Source organism: Oryzias latipes, chromosome 4, assembly GCF_002234675.1.
Source record: "Oryzias latipes chromosome 4, ASM223467v1".
NCBI lineage: Eukaryota > Metazoa > Chordata > Actinopteri > Beloniformes > Adrianichthyidae > Oryzias > Oryzias latipes.
In genome coordinates, this window is record NC_019862.2 from 4164802 (window position 1) to 4181304 (window position 16503).

Here is a 16503-nt window from a genome sequence, read left to right on the forward strand (position 1 = left end):
GCATCTGCAGTGCTTCACTTGTTCTTATCTGAGCCGCTAAAAAAGCACCACAATCCGCGAATTTATATGTTACTGACAGCAACATGGCACAGAGTTTCAGTTCTGTATCCATCCCAAGTAAAAACTAAGTAGATCATGTCTCTTAACAATGGAAAAAGCTGCTTCTAGCTGAGATCTTCCTGTTGTTTTGTGTGGTGTAGAGCTGCTCAGAGGCTCTGTGTTCTCTGCTGCCAACCAGTAGTCAGGGTTTAAGTGGAAAACAAGAGTCAGACGCTGAAGGACGCTCAGAAATAATTAAATAAATAAATATCGTCCTGACAGAATTTTGAATCGATACAAGTATCACCGAATGAACTATTGCAATATTTTGCTGAATCGATTTTTTTCTAACACCCCTAGTAACAATATTCTAGCAAAATTCAATTACAGATAAGCCTAACCAACAGAGCAGAAAAAAGGAAAAAATAATCAAATATAGACAAAGGTTAAAAAGAAAATAATAATAAAATTAAAATAAATAACAGCTAAAGATTTTTTTTTTTTCCTTTTTAACTTGTTCTGTCCAACAGCTGAGCAAACAGATTAGAGCTGAAGGCTTTTTGTGTTGGACAGGTTTTACTATCACAAAAAGAGGTTATATAGCTTTGAGAAACTAAAGTGTAGATTAGTATAAACCCCTTTTTGTCGTATTTTTTTCTTTTATTTATTTGTTACATTTAGTGTGTGTGGGGAAGGAGAGGGGAAGAATGTGAGGGGAGGGTGGAAGAGAGTAAAATGAAGAGAGGTGAGAAAGTGGTGGATACAAGCACTGATTTGACTAAGTTATTAATTTAAGCTGTAACAATTATACCAGATCTGCTGGAAAGACGAATGTTACATCAAAGGTGAAAATCTGACATGAAGATGAGCGAAAAATATCTGCTAAAGAGGCGGGGAACAGCTAAAGATTTTCTAAAAGTTCAATATTTTATATCCGTTATAAAGATTTAAAGCAATTCTGGTTCTTACTTGTTTTAGACATGAGAACAAAGGTTCTAAATGCCTACGAAATAAATACAAAATAAAGACAAAAGAAATTTGGTGTGTGTTTGAAAAAATTGCTCTTATGTATAAAAAATAACCAAGTATTATCGTTGTGTTAATTATGTTGTGCAAATCATTTTTAACAATCAAATCACACAAAAGGTTTTTTATTTATTTTTTCTGTTCAGGGGTATGTAGAAATTTAGTGATCTAATAGAACAAGTCCTCCCAAAATGTTGAAGTAAAAAGACCATCAAAAGAAAACAGATGTATAGTGCATTGAGGAAGTTTATGAAATAATCTAGTAGTAAATGAATAAAAAATAAACTAATGCATGATGTCTGACATTATTCCTTAGCCTTTGTGCTATCTTAGATGACCCCCCCCCCCCTTACATTGACGTGTTCTCCTACCATGACAAAGGTGGATAAAGGTGGAAAGATTTCATGTAATCCATGGACACCAGTGAAGATCACAAATCATTGAAGAAAAAAAGTTCAGAGCACTGTCTAGTGGGTCTAGATGACCCAACTCCCAATGGTAAAGTGTGTAGGATAGAACAAGGGTTACGGTTCAAATAAAGCAAATAATTTGCACCTTTTGATTACAGAAAAATGATAACTGCATTGATTATTTGTAATAGAAATTATCAAAGAAAACAATTAGGGTTCATATTTAGAATTTTCATCAGTTAAAACTAAGTAGTATAAAGAATTTGCTTGTGGTAAAAAAAAGAAAAAGAAAGAAAAAATGCTCCAGAAACGGTCAGTTTCATGTAACATACATTTTTTATTAATGTATATGTATATTAATACTCACAACTTCAAAGTCTGAAGAACATTTTTTTTTCTAGCTGGTTTCTTGCTACATGAAACTATTTTGATATTTACTGCATTAATCTAAGAAAAACTGTCCATAGAAATAATCTCTTATATGTCTGTGTACAGAACAGTGTTTAGATTAGGGATGTAAAAGATATCTATTGAAAAATGAAAGGAGTAACAGTAGTATCATTTAAAAACCACAGACATGAACAAGGTTTTGTTACAAAAAGAAAAAAAAAAAAGAGTATAAAAACGATCAAGAAGTTCATCTGTTTCTGGCAAACAGTCTTTTCTTGTTGTGTCTCTACCGTCTCTCTGTTTATGTGCATATGATGCAAACAAAAAACGTCCAATCACAAGCTCACGTCTACCAAGTCGGGTCCATTCCAGTCGGCTGAGGGTGAACAGCAGTGAGGGATGCGTGTTGTTAAACATTTGATGAGCCTTCCTTTTCCACAGGACTGCAAACAACACCAGAGTAAAATAACATGAAAAACATTTATTAACCACATAGAACAAACAGTCTAAAAGACCCAAAAGTTGTTAAAGCCTTTATGTCAAAGACATTGGGTTTTTGTAGTTTATAATAAAAAGTGCCAGTTGGAAAAATTAAGCTTCTCTATTACAAAGCACGTCTTAGTATTTATAGTCTTAAATGCCAAACGAATGATAAATATCTAGGTTGCGTCCGCTTAGGTAAAAGAATTGGACTGTATGGCATCGCCACAAAGCCAGTTGAATCTTTTATGCATCGCCTCGTGGAGCATGAATGGAGATGCTTGTTGAAGGATGAGAGACACACAACCCTGGTTTACGTGGATGGATTTAAAAAGAGAAATGGATTCCACACCATGGAATACTGTCATGTTTACATTCAATAACAATCGTAGAAAAAGAATGACAGCGCACCATAAAGTCACAATGATAGAAAATGTCACCTTTGAACTGGTTTCCTGCATTTCCGTTTTTAGTCAATTTGATACGACTGGAGGATCGTATTTGATACAAAGAGTATTTTATTTTGAAATTCGTTTATATTCATTGCTGCCAGAAGTAGACAAAATCCACTTAAAATTTATTGAAAAATATAACAATGTTTAAAGTCAATTACTCTACACAGTTAAGTTACATTTTATAAACAAATAGCTTAATGGCCAAAAAAGCATAAAGTACTTTTCTCCTTCAGAACCCAGCGCTCCCTGGGTTCTGGTTAGTAAGAAAATGGCCTAAATGGCTCTTTTTGCATTAAAGTTTGCAGATTCCTGCTTTATATGAAGTTCATAAAATATCATAATGTAGAATAAATAAACTAAATTAATATAGAATGTCAGACATTTTTCAAGGTTCAAATGAAGCAAAAATGAGAGGCAATACTCTTTCCAGAATCAGTGAAATATTACAAAAAAGATATATTTAGTATTTCCATTATGTCTCATAAAAATTTGGAAAACCCTGTAAGAGAAAAATATGTATATATTTTTTAATTTAGAGGTATACAAGTATTTCATTTGTCTGTAGTAAACAAAATAAAATAAAATAAAAAATGTTGAAGAAATGATCGATTTCTTCTAACATTCCTGCATTAATAATAACAGCTTCAAAGACTGAAAAACATTATTTATTATCAGCTGGTGTTTTGCTACATGACAGTGATTTTCGTATCTATGGCATTCATCTAAAAAAGGAAAAACATAGAAACTGCCCACAGAAACAATCTTTTTCTGCATTAACGGCGTCATAACACAACCTCACAGTAAACAACAAAGCAGGAAAAAAGATTGTAAAGTGTCTTCTTGACTCAGAACACATCCCAATGTCTGATCATGTTCTAAATAACTGCTGGGATTTTTTATAAGAACAGCCTTTAGTGAATGTAGTCTGGGCCAGCATGTTAAATGTTGCTTCACAAAATTGGTGCAAGAAACCAAACTAACCTTTTTGACGGACTTTTACCTCTTTGTTTGGCTAGAAACTGACTTTTTAGAAGAGAGAAAAAAAATGCCTTTGTTCAGGTAAGCATTTTGAAATAGATAAAAAACTAAAGTGTACTTTCATTTGTAAAAAAAAAATGTATTCTTACTGTTAAAAAAAAGGAAATGCTTCTTTTGTCAACCTTTTTTACTTCTACGTGTTCCATTTTGGTGTGAAGCAGTTACTCTATATGACCACTAGATGGCAGAAAAGGTGTTGCATCGCAGCAGACAGAAAGTTAGCAGGGGTTTAGCTCAAACACAACAGGAACAATAAATAGAGGAGTGTGTGTGTGTTTGTGTGTGGGTGGTGTGTGTGTGTGTGTGGGGGGGGGGGGTGTTAGTGACTCAGTGCATGTGAGTGTAAACATAATCCAAGTGGACGCGGTGCTGCTCGGTAAGGAGTCCCGTTTGGGAGTCAGTCTCATTTCTCTCTGAGGAGGTGCAGCACAACAGCCTTCAGGTAGTGTCCGAAGGCGCAGACGGCAGCCAGCAGCCAGTGGGAGTGGAAGCTGGGGTCCGTGTTCACCACACATTTGGTCATGTCCACCTGAGAGGGAACGATCAGGACGGATGAGTCATCGTGTTTATTTTACACTTCTCTTCAAGAATGGTTGCAGACAATTTAAGAGCTCACTGAACAATTTAAAAGACGGAAATAAAATGGATTAAGGTCCGGTCTCTGTCTGAATGAATGATCAGTCTTCACTTAACCCTTGTGCTATCTTAGATGACCCCTCCCTTACTTTGACGTGTTCTCCCTACCATGACAAAGGTGGATAAAGGTGGAAACACCTCTTAATGAAGAATAGTTGTTTCTCCACTTTGCCTTTGGTTCACAGTCAGAGAGGACAGAAATCAAGATGAGAATAACTATCCAACATCCCAGAATGAGTTAAAAACAAAGATTGAATACACCTGAGGTCAGGTGAGGGTTTTTTATGGGGGAAAAGAGCAGCAACCAGAGGAGGCAACAAAAGAAAAAGAAATCAAAATAAATGACCTTTTTTTTAAAATATAAAAAATGGACTAAATAAAAGCAATTGTTTAAACAAAGCATTTCATCTTCAGAGATCTGCATCTCAGACTCTGCCTCAGGAAGCACATTTGTTGCTATTTGTTGTCTTATTGTACTATGTAAAGATTGGGACGGGTAAATGCGTGTTAAAGCCCCACTCCCATCATCTTTTGATCTATTTTCTAAGCGTTCCCAGTCGTCTAATAATGAGGATTATGCAGTTTTTATCCAAAATCAAAGAACCTGTGTTGTTTCACTTTTGCATCAGTGATGTCAGGATAGAAGTGCACAGAGGCAGCACAGAAGTTCTGGAGGGATGATGAGGATGATGAGGATGATTTGGGTTTGTTGGACATTTAGCTGTTTCTTCCACATCCGTCTGACAGACTAAACATTGAAGGAAAACCATCCCTTCAATGAGCTGCTGCTGGATTATCCGCTTCCTTTTCCACAATCATTCTGCCTTTAGTCTTGCCACATGATGTTACTCTCCAGATCTGAAGACCTGGAAGGAGCAAGTCATCTGTCATTGTGTATTTATAGGAAGCCCTAAACTCCATGAAGGATGTTTACTTTTTCATGTTGCTGCAGGCTCTAATTTATTACAATAGGGCTGCACGATATGAGGAAAACTCGCGATTTGTGATCAACAGTGCGATGAAGATATAACTTCCGATACATGAACAAATCCCAAGATCATTTCCATTTTACTGCAACAGTTTAATTTAAATAAGAGTCAACATAACTTAAATTATGCTCCAAATGACCCTCGTCCACACAGGAGGTGAACATCTAACATAAAAAGGCTCCATCTGATTGGTCAAATGCATAAATGGATTTATTTGATACGTTAAATACTTCAAGCTGCCATAAGATTGTTTTAGCACAGTATTGTAATTTTTGCCATGTTTTGCGAATTGCATATTGCACAGCTGGATATTGCGATAATGATAAATTAGCCATAGATTGTGGAGGCCTAGTATTAGAGGAGTTTCTGGTGACAGTTATGTTTTCTCTGACTTCTGCTGCACTGCTTTAACTCTGCGTGCTCAGAGGTTGAAGCTGCATGGATGCTTTGTTTAAGCCCCCCCCCCCCCCCTCGTCTTTTGATGTATTTTGAACGCGTTCCCAGTCGTCTCTTCTTATTTATGAATACGCTGCTTTTAGCCAAAATTCTTAAAACCCGCGTTGTTTTCTAGGACATAGTTTCTGCAGAGCAGCAGGGGTTCATTAGAAATTCACCTCTGAGTTGTGGTGCGGAGCAACCCCTTCCCCCCTTCCCCTCCCCGTTGCAGGGAGCTGAGAGCAGGAAGCTTGTGGCCCGCCCACCCAGCATATTTTTGACGTCACAAATACGCTCTTTTCCAAACGTCATTTTTCAGTTTGCTCCTTGCTCACACTGGTTTACAATTTAAAAAAAACGCAGAAATGCCATTTTAATGCTAATTAACATGTCCTCCATCATCAGAGAAATGCCACAAGAACACGCCAATGATAACTGCAACTCACCCCCTCCCTGCTTGTCCTCGGCTTCCCAACCCCCTCCCTACCTCCTCTGTGAGCTGCCCGAAAGATGTGCCTGGCTCACGGAGCTGCACCTGATGGACAGACTCATGGGGGGCCCCCCACTCCCATCCACCACCGTTTCTCCCCTGAGCCTCATGTACTGTGTCTTTGTCTGAATACGTGCTATTTGTGTTTAAACGGTGTAGTTTTTTTCTTGTATCAACACATTGTACGCAGTGTAGGGATACGACTTTTTTTTGTCACCAAACCCAACCCCCGGCCCTCTTTGTGGTCCATCTGCATGCTATACAAAGGTGCGCCGGCGCAGGTCATCTAAGGCGCTCGGCTGCATTGACCTCAGTAACCTCTCGAGATGTGTGTGTGTATCCTTAGTTGCTGTTTGTCTGACCTTCTTCATCGAGATGTACTGGAACTGAGTTTCTCCTTGTTGGGATTAAATAAAGTTTTCATTTCATTTCATTTCAACAAACATTATTACATTCATTGGAGTGGATGTTCAAGTGTCACGATCAGATCAACAATCGGCATAACCCACCTATCTCCATCGGAAATAAATTTTGATCCGAACGAGTCTGATCGCATGAGGTTCCATTTGTGCCAAAAATATGTTTTTGTGTCCGCTGTCTATGTCTTTGGTCCAAAACGAGTTCATTAGACAGTGGACTCAAAATGGAACCTCCTATGATCGGGGCAGAGTATTCCGAACGGCATGTCTACATAACGCATTCTTCACTCCGATTACTTTTGTCCCTGTAAGCACAGCTAGTGCATCATCTCCTCCACAGCTTCTTATGCGTGCTTTGCTGTCTGTTGCAGACGTGGGCCCTCAGAGCAGAAACGTCTGAGTTTGGCCCCCGACACAGAGCCGCTGCTCCCTCGTTTGTCCTTGTGAGGTCGGTTCTAAAATTCAGAGCTCTTCATTTCCTCACACGTCAGTTCCCTACAGGCGCATTTCCATCTCTCTGTCGCCTCACCTGCTGTTCTACTTTGAGTCTACAGAACTTTATCCGACTGCTTTTTCCACTCACGGGTCTCCACAGAGTCTGACCCAGGGCTCTGCAACCTGAGGGATGGGGCCACAAGCGGCTCTTGGCCCCTCCATTGTGTCTCTCTGGTTAAAGACAATGTAATGTTTTTCATTTAAAAAACGTAATGTACCGGTAGCTTTTTGGACTTTTAAAAGTTGCATCAAGGGAAAAAAACAGTCAATAAGTCAAACTTGAAGCATTGAGTAGTATGTACATATGTATATATACTGTACATAAATATGTACACAAATGAAAGGACTATTTTTAAATGAATCTGATTGGCTCTTTAATTGTTGAAGGTTGTAGACCCCTGGTCTAATTTGTCCACATTCCTGACAAATTAGTCTGCATTTAAGGAAAAACTCGTGTTTCTGGTTTTGGAAAGAAGAATGAGTCTATGAGGTTATCTCTGGATGGTTATCTCTGCAAAAAGACTTCCTTTGGGTTCACAGTTTGATTCAGTTTATGATTTGATTCCTTTTATTGGATGGTCATCCAGCTGATGACCATCATTTGAGCCTGTGCATTTTGGATGCAGAGCCCTTGGATGAGCAGAACTTGGAGATTGTCTCCTCCATTCTGAGTGAAGCACATTTGGCTGAATTCCTCTGTTGTTTGTTGAAGTGACTCATCAGTTTGGTGGATTTGTATTATATTACTATAAATATGGAAACAGCACTTGTAAAATAAATGTGCGCCCTTATTTTGGTAAACTTTGAGCTTTGTTCTTGCTGTGTTTTTTTTTCTTCCAGCGATTGTTTTTGTTACTTCAATAGCTAGAATCCACGACTTTCTAGTTTTTTGTCTTAACTATTGATTTCAATCTAAAAAATGGAAGATTTAATTATAGCATCAAACTTCCTCAGAAAAGCTGGGTTTATTTTTGATGTGGAGAAACATGAGAACCGCTTACCCAGCCTCCTCTCTTTTTCAACCACACGGTCAGACTCTTGCGGGCAAACTCCCCCATGCAGTCCACAATGGTGTGGACCATTGCCGGGTGACCGTGGCGGACGCAGTCCACAGCCAGAGCCCCTGCCACCGCATACAAGGAAACCACCTTCCCCCACGTGATACCTGAGGGGAGACATGCGAGATCATCACATGGACACCTCGGCAGTGGTGAGAGGGAAGGGGGAAGCTCTTCTGTCTGCCAGAATGAAGAAACCCCAAACGCCCAGGCAGCTGATGCAAATGAGGGACCAACCGTCTGCAGGTAAAGCTGAAGACCGTGTCAGAAAACTGTTCCCCGCCTCTGAGTTTAGGGTCATTTGATCTCACTAAAGAAGATCGGGTTTCCCTCTAACAAGTAGATTTGCTCAGCAATCATCTCGACTGCCTACATTGTTCTCTGCTTCTGCAGAGTAAAGGAGAACACCCGATCATGACGAAGGACCCCCAACTGAAGGATTTGAGGTCAGGTCAGGTCGGAACCATTTTCATCTAAAGCCAAATGCAACCATTTCAATGACAGAAAAAATGTCCTGTTTGGAATAAAAGCCTTCAGTGCATCATCAGACGTGTTTTTCATGGATCTGCAGTCAAGATAATCAGATCCATGTGTCCATAAATAAGCGTATCCTTACGTTCCACAGAAACCCCTGCTTTGGTGGAAACCCAACAGATTCCTCCGATAAAAAGCTTCTGCTCCAGTTTTCTGTCATTTCTTGGAGTGGATTCTGCAGCAGGTCTGCAGAATCCTCACATGGCTGCTAGCAGACACTTATGAGGGATTTGTACACTTCAGCTTTTATTTCTGGACTTTCAAACAAACTCGGGTTTGTCCCAGAAAGAGCAACTTGCTCCTCAAAACCTAAAACTGAAGACAATTATGACACATTTAGTCCTATGTGGATCTTGATGAATAAACAACTTCAACAATGCTCCTCTCTGAGGAGAAATCTGCAGAAGATCACAATTTCTTTTTTAGTTCATGTTAGGACGTTTGTGGCAGTGATTCTGTTTTTCACTAATTCTTCCTAAATGTTTCCAGGCTAAACGCTCCTGGTTTGGTTTGATTCTGAGGTCTTTGTCTTTCTAATGGTTTCATAAACAGTTTTTTTTTTGATGGAAAGCAGAAGCTGCAGAAACAAAGAGGAGCAGAGCTGGTAGAGGGCTTCAGTAAACATGCCGTCATTCATGGGAAAACAAAGAGGCGCTCTTCTGTTGAACTTCATCCATGTGCCTCACGTCTCTGAACTTTCAAAGCAGAGCTCTCTGCCAGGAGTCAGACTGAAGCTGCCGTTTATCAGCAAGAACGTCGCCTGTGACCACTGTCAGACTGTGGTCACAATCTGCAGACGCTCAGGACTTCCTCTTCACGCCTGTCGTCTCTCAACCCACTGATCCGTTTGCTCCTGAACTAGTTTGGCGTTCTCTGCCGCATTCAGGGGGATCCATCTTCACCAGAAACCCACAACGTCAGATTTCAGGTGGTAAATTTCCCCATCTCTGTCTTACAATTGCTCAACTCGGAAAGAACGCAGGGACAGGACTAACCTGCTTTTGTCCCGTTTGGTGTTTTATCATCTCCCTGCAGCAGATTCCCTGAAGAGGAAACTGGCTCAAATTCACGGCGGAGCTCTTTTGGGGGAGGTCCAAACCGCCACTAATAATCACTCAGGCTGGAGACAGGTTAACCTAATATGGACCGAGTTCTTTCCCCCCACAGTCCCCCTGCTGGGATCATTTACAGCACCAAAATGAGGCTAATGAGGTCCGCCCACGAGGGAGGCATTTACATGAAAGAAGAGGCAGAAGTTGTGCAACAATTAAATGAATAAGCACAACAGCAAAAATAAAACATGTTCCCCAACATTTCAATAACTTTTTAAGTTCCTCATTCTCAGTGAGATGCAGAGGAACTTCCAAAAAAGGTCAAACTTCCTCCAATTCAGGTTTGTCGGCTGAGGGTTTGCAGGAGGAGGACCGGACCTACCAGTGGAGAAGATGTCTGCGGCCACAGCCAGGAAGGCGTCCGACACGATGCTCTCTGACGCCACGGTGATGTTCAGCTGGCGAGCGACGTTCCTGTACACATTGGGCCGAAGGTACTCCAGCTCCTCGCCTGAGAAAACATGAAGCAGTTCCTTCACGGCCCGTCAGGACCTTCAGATCCCCCTCAGAACAAACGCAGAACGTGTGTGAAACGGACTCCATGCATGCAGATGTTTGCCTCCAGATGGGAGAGTCGTCAAACTTTTATTACAACTCTGTGAACACCTTAAGGTGGCCTTAAATGATTAGAAAACAGTGGCTGGGATAGGCTCCAGCAACCCCGTGACCCCAAAAAGGGTTAAACAGGTTCAGGAAATGGACGGATGGATTATCTAGTCTCCTTTCTATTCAGGTTAACTTCTCACACTGACTTTTACAAAACTCAAGACCGGGAGACGTATTTTCAATAGATTTTAACCCTTTCAAAATGAAAAAGTATTTGAATATTAATCCTGAAAATGTTACATAGTGATGTGACAAAGCAGTGCAGAGTCAATCTAACCTTTTTTTTTCTTCCCCAGATTATATAAAAAAGAGAATTTTAGTTCATCTTTGGCTCAGCTTTCATGCATATCTGCATCTAAACGAGACAGACAGACCAACATCCTCATCTGAAGTCAAGCAGTATTCTTCTCTGGGAGAAAAAAAAGACCTTCAGACTTTAATACCAAACTTGGTTCTGTTTGCTTTTGGATTTTTCCACAGAATTTCCTTCTCCTCACCTCATGTGAAGGTGAGCTGGAGACACAAGTTCAGACTGAGACAAGTCTCAGTTTCTGGGAAAACTCCCAGCAAGAAAACATGTTTCAATCCTGCAGAAGAGTTCCCCAAGAATAAAAGGCTTTCTGGAAGCAGAAGGGAATCCTGCATCGCATTTCTGACTAATGAGGCCTGCGGGGCTGCAGGCAGTTTCACTTATAGCAGAATGCTCTCTATCTGCTGACACTTTTCGCGCATGGATCCACTAAAATTGACATTTTCTGTCATGAATTTGAGGTTTTTGGTTTTCAAAATGAGACGCAGTGACGTAGTTTTTGTTTATTTTGTCCTAAATAAGTTAGTTTTCAGACAGTGTAATGAAAACCGTTCAAAACAGCAAAAAAACGTGTAAATAACATCAAAGAAACACTGCTGTTAATCTCAGAGACTCACCCAACCACAGGAGGACCGAAGACACCTCCCCGAGCGCACCGCCTGCGCCAGCCTGCGCGTGCTCGGGTTTGGACCAACCGATGCCGGCTCGGTTCAGCCTGGAGTGGATGTACTCTCTGCACAGCGCTTTGGCCTGCGACACCAGCTCCTTGTCAGTGGGGGAGCGGTCGAAGACTTCGGCCGCAAACACGGAGGAGCGGCGCAGCATCTCCATGCTCCTCTCATCTGCGTCAGCGCAGCGCGGAGCCGCCTAGCGCGCAGCGCGCAGACAGCCGCCGCCGCCGCCGCCGCGCGCCTCACACACAATCACCTCTGGAGATTATCCTGCAGAACAAACACGCGGATTAACCACTTCTTCTGATCGCTGCAAAGCCTCAGGGGTCACGTTTGTCTGGATCTCCGAGAGAGGCCGCCTGGACAGTCAGTGAGAGGGAACCAACCCGGCAGCTCTGTGATCAGCGCAAGAAAAAGTTTGGATCATCTTAAATTTACCAGAGATGCCGCTCAACCATCAGAGAGGGGTGGGGGTCCTATCTTCAGTCTGAAAGAAAAATTCTTTGAAGTTTTAAGTTTGAAGCCTTTGGAGAAAGATCCCTCCGGTGCGCCTCTGACAGCCTTTCCTTCTAAGGGCACTTATTGTGGAGGCTGGGGGTGGGGTTAGGAGAGCCCCGCCTCTTGGCTCTCATTTTCACCTCCACGCGTGCACGCAGGACGCGCACATGAACGCTGGATCTGACCCAGTGCTGTGTCAGCCGTGAATCAATAATCGGGTTTATTACAGGTGTGCCTGCAGGTAAATCACACTCCCCCGTTTCCCAGCGTTCCTCTTACGCGCAGGAGGAGAGGCAGAGCTGAGCGGCTGAAGGCCTGAGCGGGATTCACTCTGGCAACCCCACAGGCCCTCATGCTTTCCAAAGCCAGGCTGCTCACCATTAACCTCTGGCGCAGGTCAGGTCCATCATTTTAGATTTTAGATTTCCTCATAAGGTCTCGTCTTATTAGACAATGAAAATAGTCTGTCAACTGCTTTGGTAACGTTCACCATCATATGGGTGAAGACCAGCAGCCTGGGGGTTGGGGGTGTTCAGCCTTAGCTGGACTAATGACCTCATGATGGGTTTTTGTTTTGTTTTAACCTATCCTGTCCAACAGCTGAGCAGACAGACAGGAGCTGAAGGCGTCTTGTGTTGGACATATTTTACTGTTACAACAGGGATTTAAGCATCTTATGACACACGAGGTGTGTATTTGTATAAACCCCTTTTGTAATTCATGCTATTCTTGATTCATATCCTTTTGTATCCTTTTTCTTTTTGTTGGACCGGACAGAGAAGAAGAGGAAAGGATGACAGTGGGTCAGGGCACAGAAGAAAATGAGAGTTAAGGAAACGTGAAGGATGATGTCAGAGGTGGTGGTGCTGTTGGTGTGTGTGTGGGGGGGGGGGGGGGGGATGCTGGAGGGTTATCATCATTACTGTCTGGTGTAAATGTTTGTCAAAAGGGGCGGGGCCTGTTCACACACATATTCATGATGTTTGTAACAGCAGCCTGATTGTGTTCACCCACTTTTCCTGTAATTATCTTTCTTTAGTTTTAATGAAACGAGTTTGCATAACTTGAACTCTGAACAGGAAGAGCCAAAGAAGTCCACCAAACCAAGTTAACACAACACCTGAAATGTCTGTTTTTCGTGCTGCACAGCTGTCTGCTGGTTCCTCTCATCACCTATGACCTTTGTAAACCATCTTATCAAACCATTTTTACTCTGCTCAGGCTTCCTTTTCTGGAAGAACTCAAACTAAAACTTCCATGTAGCCTAAATCAGGCGGAGTGTTAATGCCAGAGGTTGCACGGTGGTGTAGTGGTTAGCACTCATAGTGTGAAGGTCCTTGTTTAACTCCCGGCTGGGTTCTCTCTATGTAGACTTTGCTTGTTCTCTTCATGCATGTGGGGGTTTTCTGGACACTTCGGCGTCCTTCCACAGTCCAAAAACATGCTTCATAGGTTAACTGGTGTCTCTAAAATTGCCCCTAGGTGTGAGAGTGTGAATGTGGCCCTGTGACAGGGTCAACTCCGCCTTCATCCAAAAGTGGCTGGGATAGGCTCCAGCAACCTGGTGACCCGAAAGGAATTCAGTGAGTTCTGTAGATGGATGGATGTTCATCCCATGAAAAGTTGTGGGTTTCCACCTTTCGACATATCCTTTCAGGGCCTGCCACAGCCAATCAGCTTTCACTGACTCACACAGGTGGTTTGGCAGAGATTTTTACACCTGATGCCTCTCCTGACACAACCCTGGGTTTTATCGGGGCTGGGAACCGGCACAGGGAGACCCGGATATGCGCCCCCTTGTAGCTAGATAGTGAGGCAATAGTGTAAAGAGTTAATGCCATCAAAAGAAAAAGAGGCGACAAATATTTGATAGGAGGAATGAAGCATTGCATCTTTGGATAAACATGAACAAAGTAAGTGATTTGTTAAAGCAGATTGACTTTTTTGGGGGATTGTTGGAGCGTTTACGCTTTTGTCCTGGACCGTTTCAACTTGGATTGGAAAAACGTCCTCTTTTGTGTGGGGTTCTGCAGGGCTCAGATTTACTGGATTTGTTTTGGGTTTACTCTACATTCACTGCAACTTGAGGCATCCTGACTGTACACTGATTCACAACGGTGGAGGGTCCAGAACATTTTTACTGAGGCAGCCAAGACTGCAGAAAAAGAGCCAGCGACAGAGTTGTTGACAAACTCCAACCAGAGCAACTGCAATTCAATTGAAATACCTACAAATGACACAAAAAGAAGGCTTGCATTCCTGTATTACTTCACCAGAAAATGTGTAGAAAGTTACCACGAAAAGCCAAAACAACTTCAATTGAGGATTATACTAATGAACCCAATAATGGCCCTGCAACAGACTGGTGACCCGTTTAGGGTGAACCCCACTTTCACTCAACAGTAGATGGATAGGCTCCAGCAACCCAGTGACCATGAAAGGGACTCATCAGGTTCTGAAAACAGGAGAATGGATGAAAAAAAAAACAAATATCATGAACTAAAGTCAGTGTTTAGTCGTGTTGTTGTGCTTTGAGCTAAATAAAGTTTATAATCAGAGACGTCCCACAGACCTCTTTACTGATGTATATCAAACGTACATCGATTCCTTTTATCTGACTACAGTCTGATCTGAATCAGTGAGTGTCCACGTGTGGCTTGATAGATTTAAACCACATCTGACTGAAGCCAACGCCGTTTTTGGTTCTGGTTCCACCAGTGGTGGGCCCTCTTCTCCCAGACCAGACTGTGTAACAGCGTCTCTCACACATGAACCTGAATGATCTGGTTTCTCAGGAAACCCGATTACAGCAGTGAGCAGACCCCCACTCCTCCACCTCCCCATCCCTCTGAAACTTTGAGGATCAGCACACATTTGTCGTAAAGAAGTTTCCTTCAGCCGCTTTGCAAAAGCAGAACAGAAGTTTTTATTTTCTTTTAACCAAGTTAGCATCTAAATATTTTTAAAAGCATCTCAACTCTTCCGGGTTATCAGAACCAACAGAAGGTGTTCAGACTTCAGGAACCTTCAGTGTTTTTGACCTGAACAATGGAGAGTGAGAGTATTCATCCACCATCAAAAAGGACTATGAAACGTAAGGTAAAGGGAGAACCGAAATAAGTTCCAGAGATGTTGGTGCTGCAGGAGTCAGTCCCGGCCTGCCCAGCCTCAGCGCCTGCATGCAGCCGGCTGTTCAAACGCCCTCCCAGTCTGTCAGGGAGGGAAGCCAAACGTTGTTTACCCACTCTGACACACTAATCCAGGGATAAGAAGCTGTTATGACAGGGTTTCTGTCACAGCAAGCTGGGGATCCTGAAACTGAAAGTTTTCAGTGAGCGGAGAAGCTGAATCCCATCAGACCCCAAATACAGGGCTTTCATTTCTCTTAAACACAGGGGCAGCGGAGCGTGACCCGCACCCTCCTTCACGTCCCACAGACCGGGACGTCCCGGCCACAGACGGCTGCTGATGGCGTGTCTGGGGAAGCCTCCACGCCCGCTGCTGAAGCTGTGTGGACATGCCTGAGGAATGCCCTGCTTTGTTTACCACTCGCAGGTCCTTCCATCAAACACACGCGTGTGCTACTTGAACCCGCATTCTAACATTGAGAGGCACAAAAATCAAGTTTCGCTTCAGTTTCAAAGACTTACTAATAACACATGTAGGTCAAACACTTTTCCTTGGAGCAAACAATGAAGGAACTTGAATTGTATTTTGCCTTAAAAAGCACACGCATGACGATAAACTCGACACTAACAGTATTTGTGTTGGTGGAGAATCTTCAGGTGTGTTGACAGTTTAGCCCTCCTCACAACACAACTGAAAATCTGCATTCGAATGAAAGAAAAATGAGAAGAATTTGGATTGGGGGGGGGGGGGGGTCTGCTGTGAACCTGTGACAGCCTGAAGCAACAGTCTTGACACACAATCCCTCCACAACAATGGCAGACGCTCAGACAGGAATGAGATGGGGCTCCGTGCTGACAAAGGTGGATCCTTAATCTGCTCTCCTGCTTTAGGAATGACAAAGGAAAAGAGAAAGGAGGCGGGGCTAACTCTTAGACCACCAGAACACACGCTGTGATTGAAATGTGGGTCTACAAAAAGAGCCGTTTACAGTTGTCTGCTTTGTTACGTCACTTCCTGTTTTGGGTTCTTAATTGGACTCCTTCCTGTTGTTGTTTGTGAGGAGTTTTTGATCAGAGTGTCAAGACACGTCGAGGGGAAAGCTCCACTCAGCAAAGCCACACCTGAAGAGAATCCACAGACGAGTTTTCTCCAGCGGATGAGAGGTCCAGGTGCGTCTCACCTGACTGCACGTCAAAGACCTCGACTGAACCTTTAAAGAAGATTTAGCAGATCCAAGCATTTGAGGAAGGACTCAATACACACACACAAACAAAAAGAATTAA

The 16503-nt window shown here is 42.5% G+C and overlaps 1 protein-coding gene across 2 annotated transcripts; it reads right to left on the reverse strand.

The window, feature by feature from the left end:
- Positions 1 to 1792: 1792 nt before the first annotated feature.
- On the reverse strand, positions 1793 to 12648 carry LOC101173213 (bcl-2-related ovarian killer protein homolog A). Of its 2 annotated transcripts, XM_023954024.1 has the most exons (5): positions 12032 to 12647; positions 11540 to 11863; positions 10329 to 10457; positions 8304 to 8467; positions 1793 to 4367 (listed from the first exon to the last, which is right to left on the reverse strand). In XM_023954024.1, the coding sequence occupies exons 2-5, from the start codon at positions 11751 to 11753 to the stop codon at positions 4242 to 4244; spliced, it is 633 nt and encodes a 210-aa protein (XP_023809792.1). In that variant the 5' UTR covers positions 11754 to 11863; positions 12032 to 12647; the 3' UTR covers positions 1793 to 4241. The 2 variants fall into 2 exon arrangements, with proteins under 2 accessions (XP_023809792.1, XP_023809793.1); XM_023954025.1 differs by having other exon boundaries at positions 11540 to 12648.
- Between the last annotated feature and the right edge of the window lie 3855 nt (positions 12649 to 16503).

Bases quoted from the DNA above. Each gene is read 5' to 3' on its own strand.
- LOC101173213 (XM_023954025.1), bottom strand. From the start codon at position 11,753: ATGGAGATGCTGCGCCGCTCCTCCGTGTTTGCGGCCGAAGTCTTCGAC. The intron at 8,468-10,328 runs GTAGGTCCGGTC...GTCTCCCCTCAG, and splicing joins CGCAGACATCTTCTCCACTG to GTATCACGTGGGGGAAGGTG. The intron at 4,368-8,303 runs GTAAGCGGTTCT...GTTCCCTCTCAG, and splicing joins TGAAAAAGAGAGGAGGCTGG to GTGGACATGACCAAATGTGT.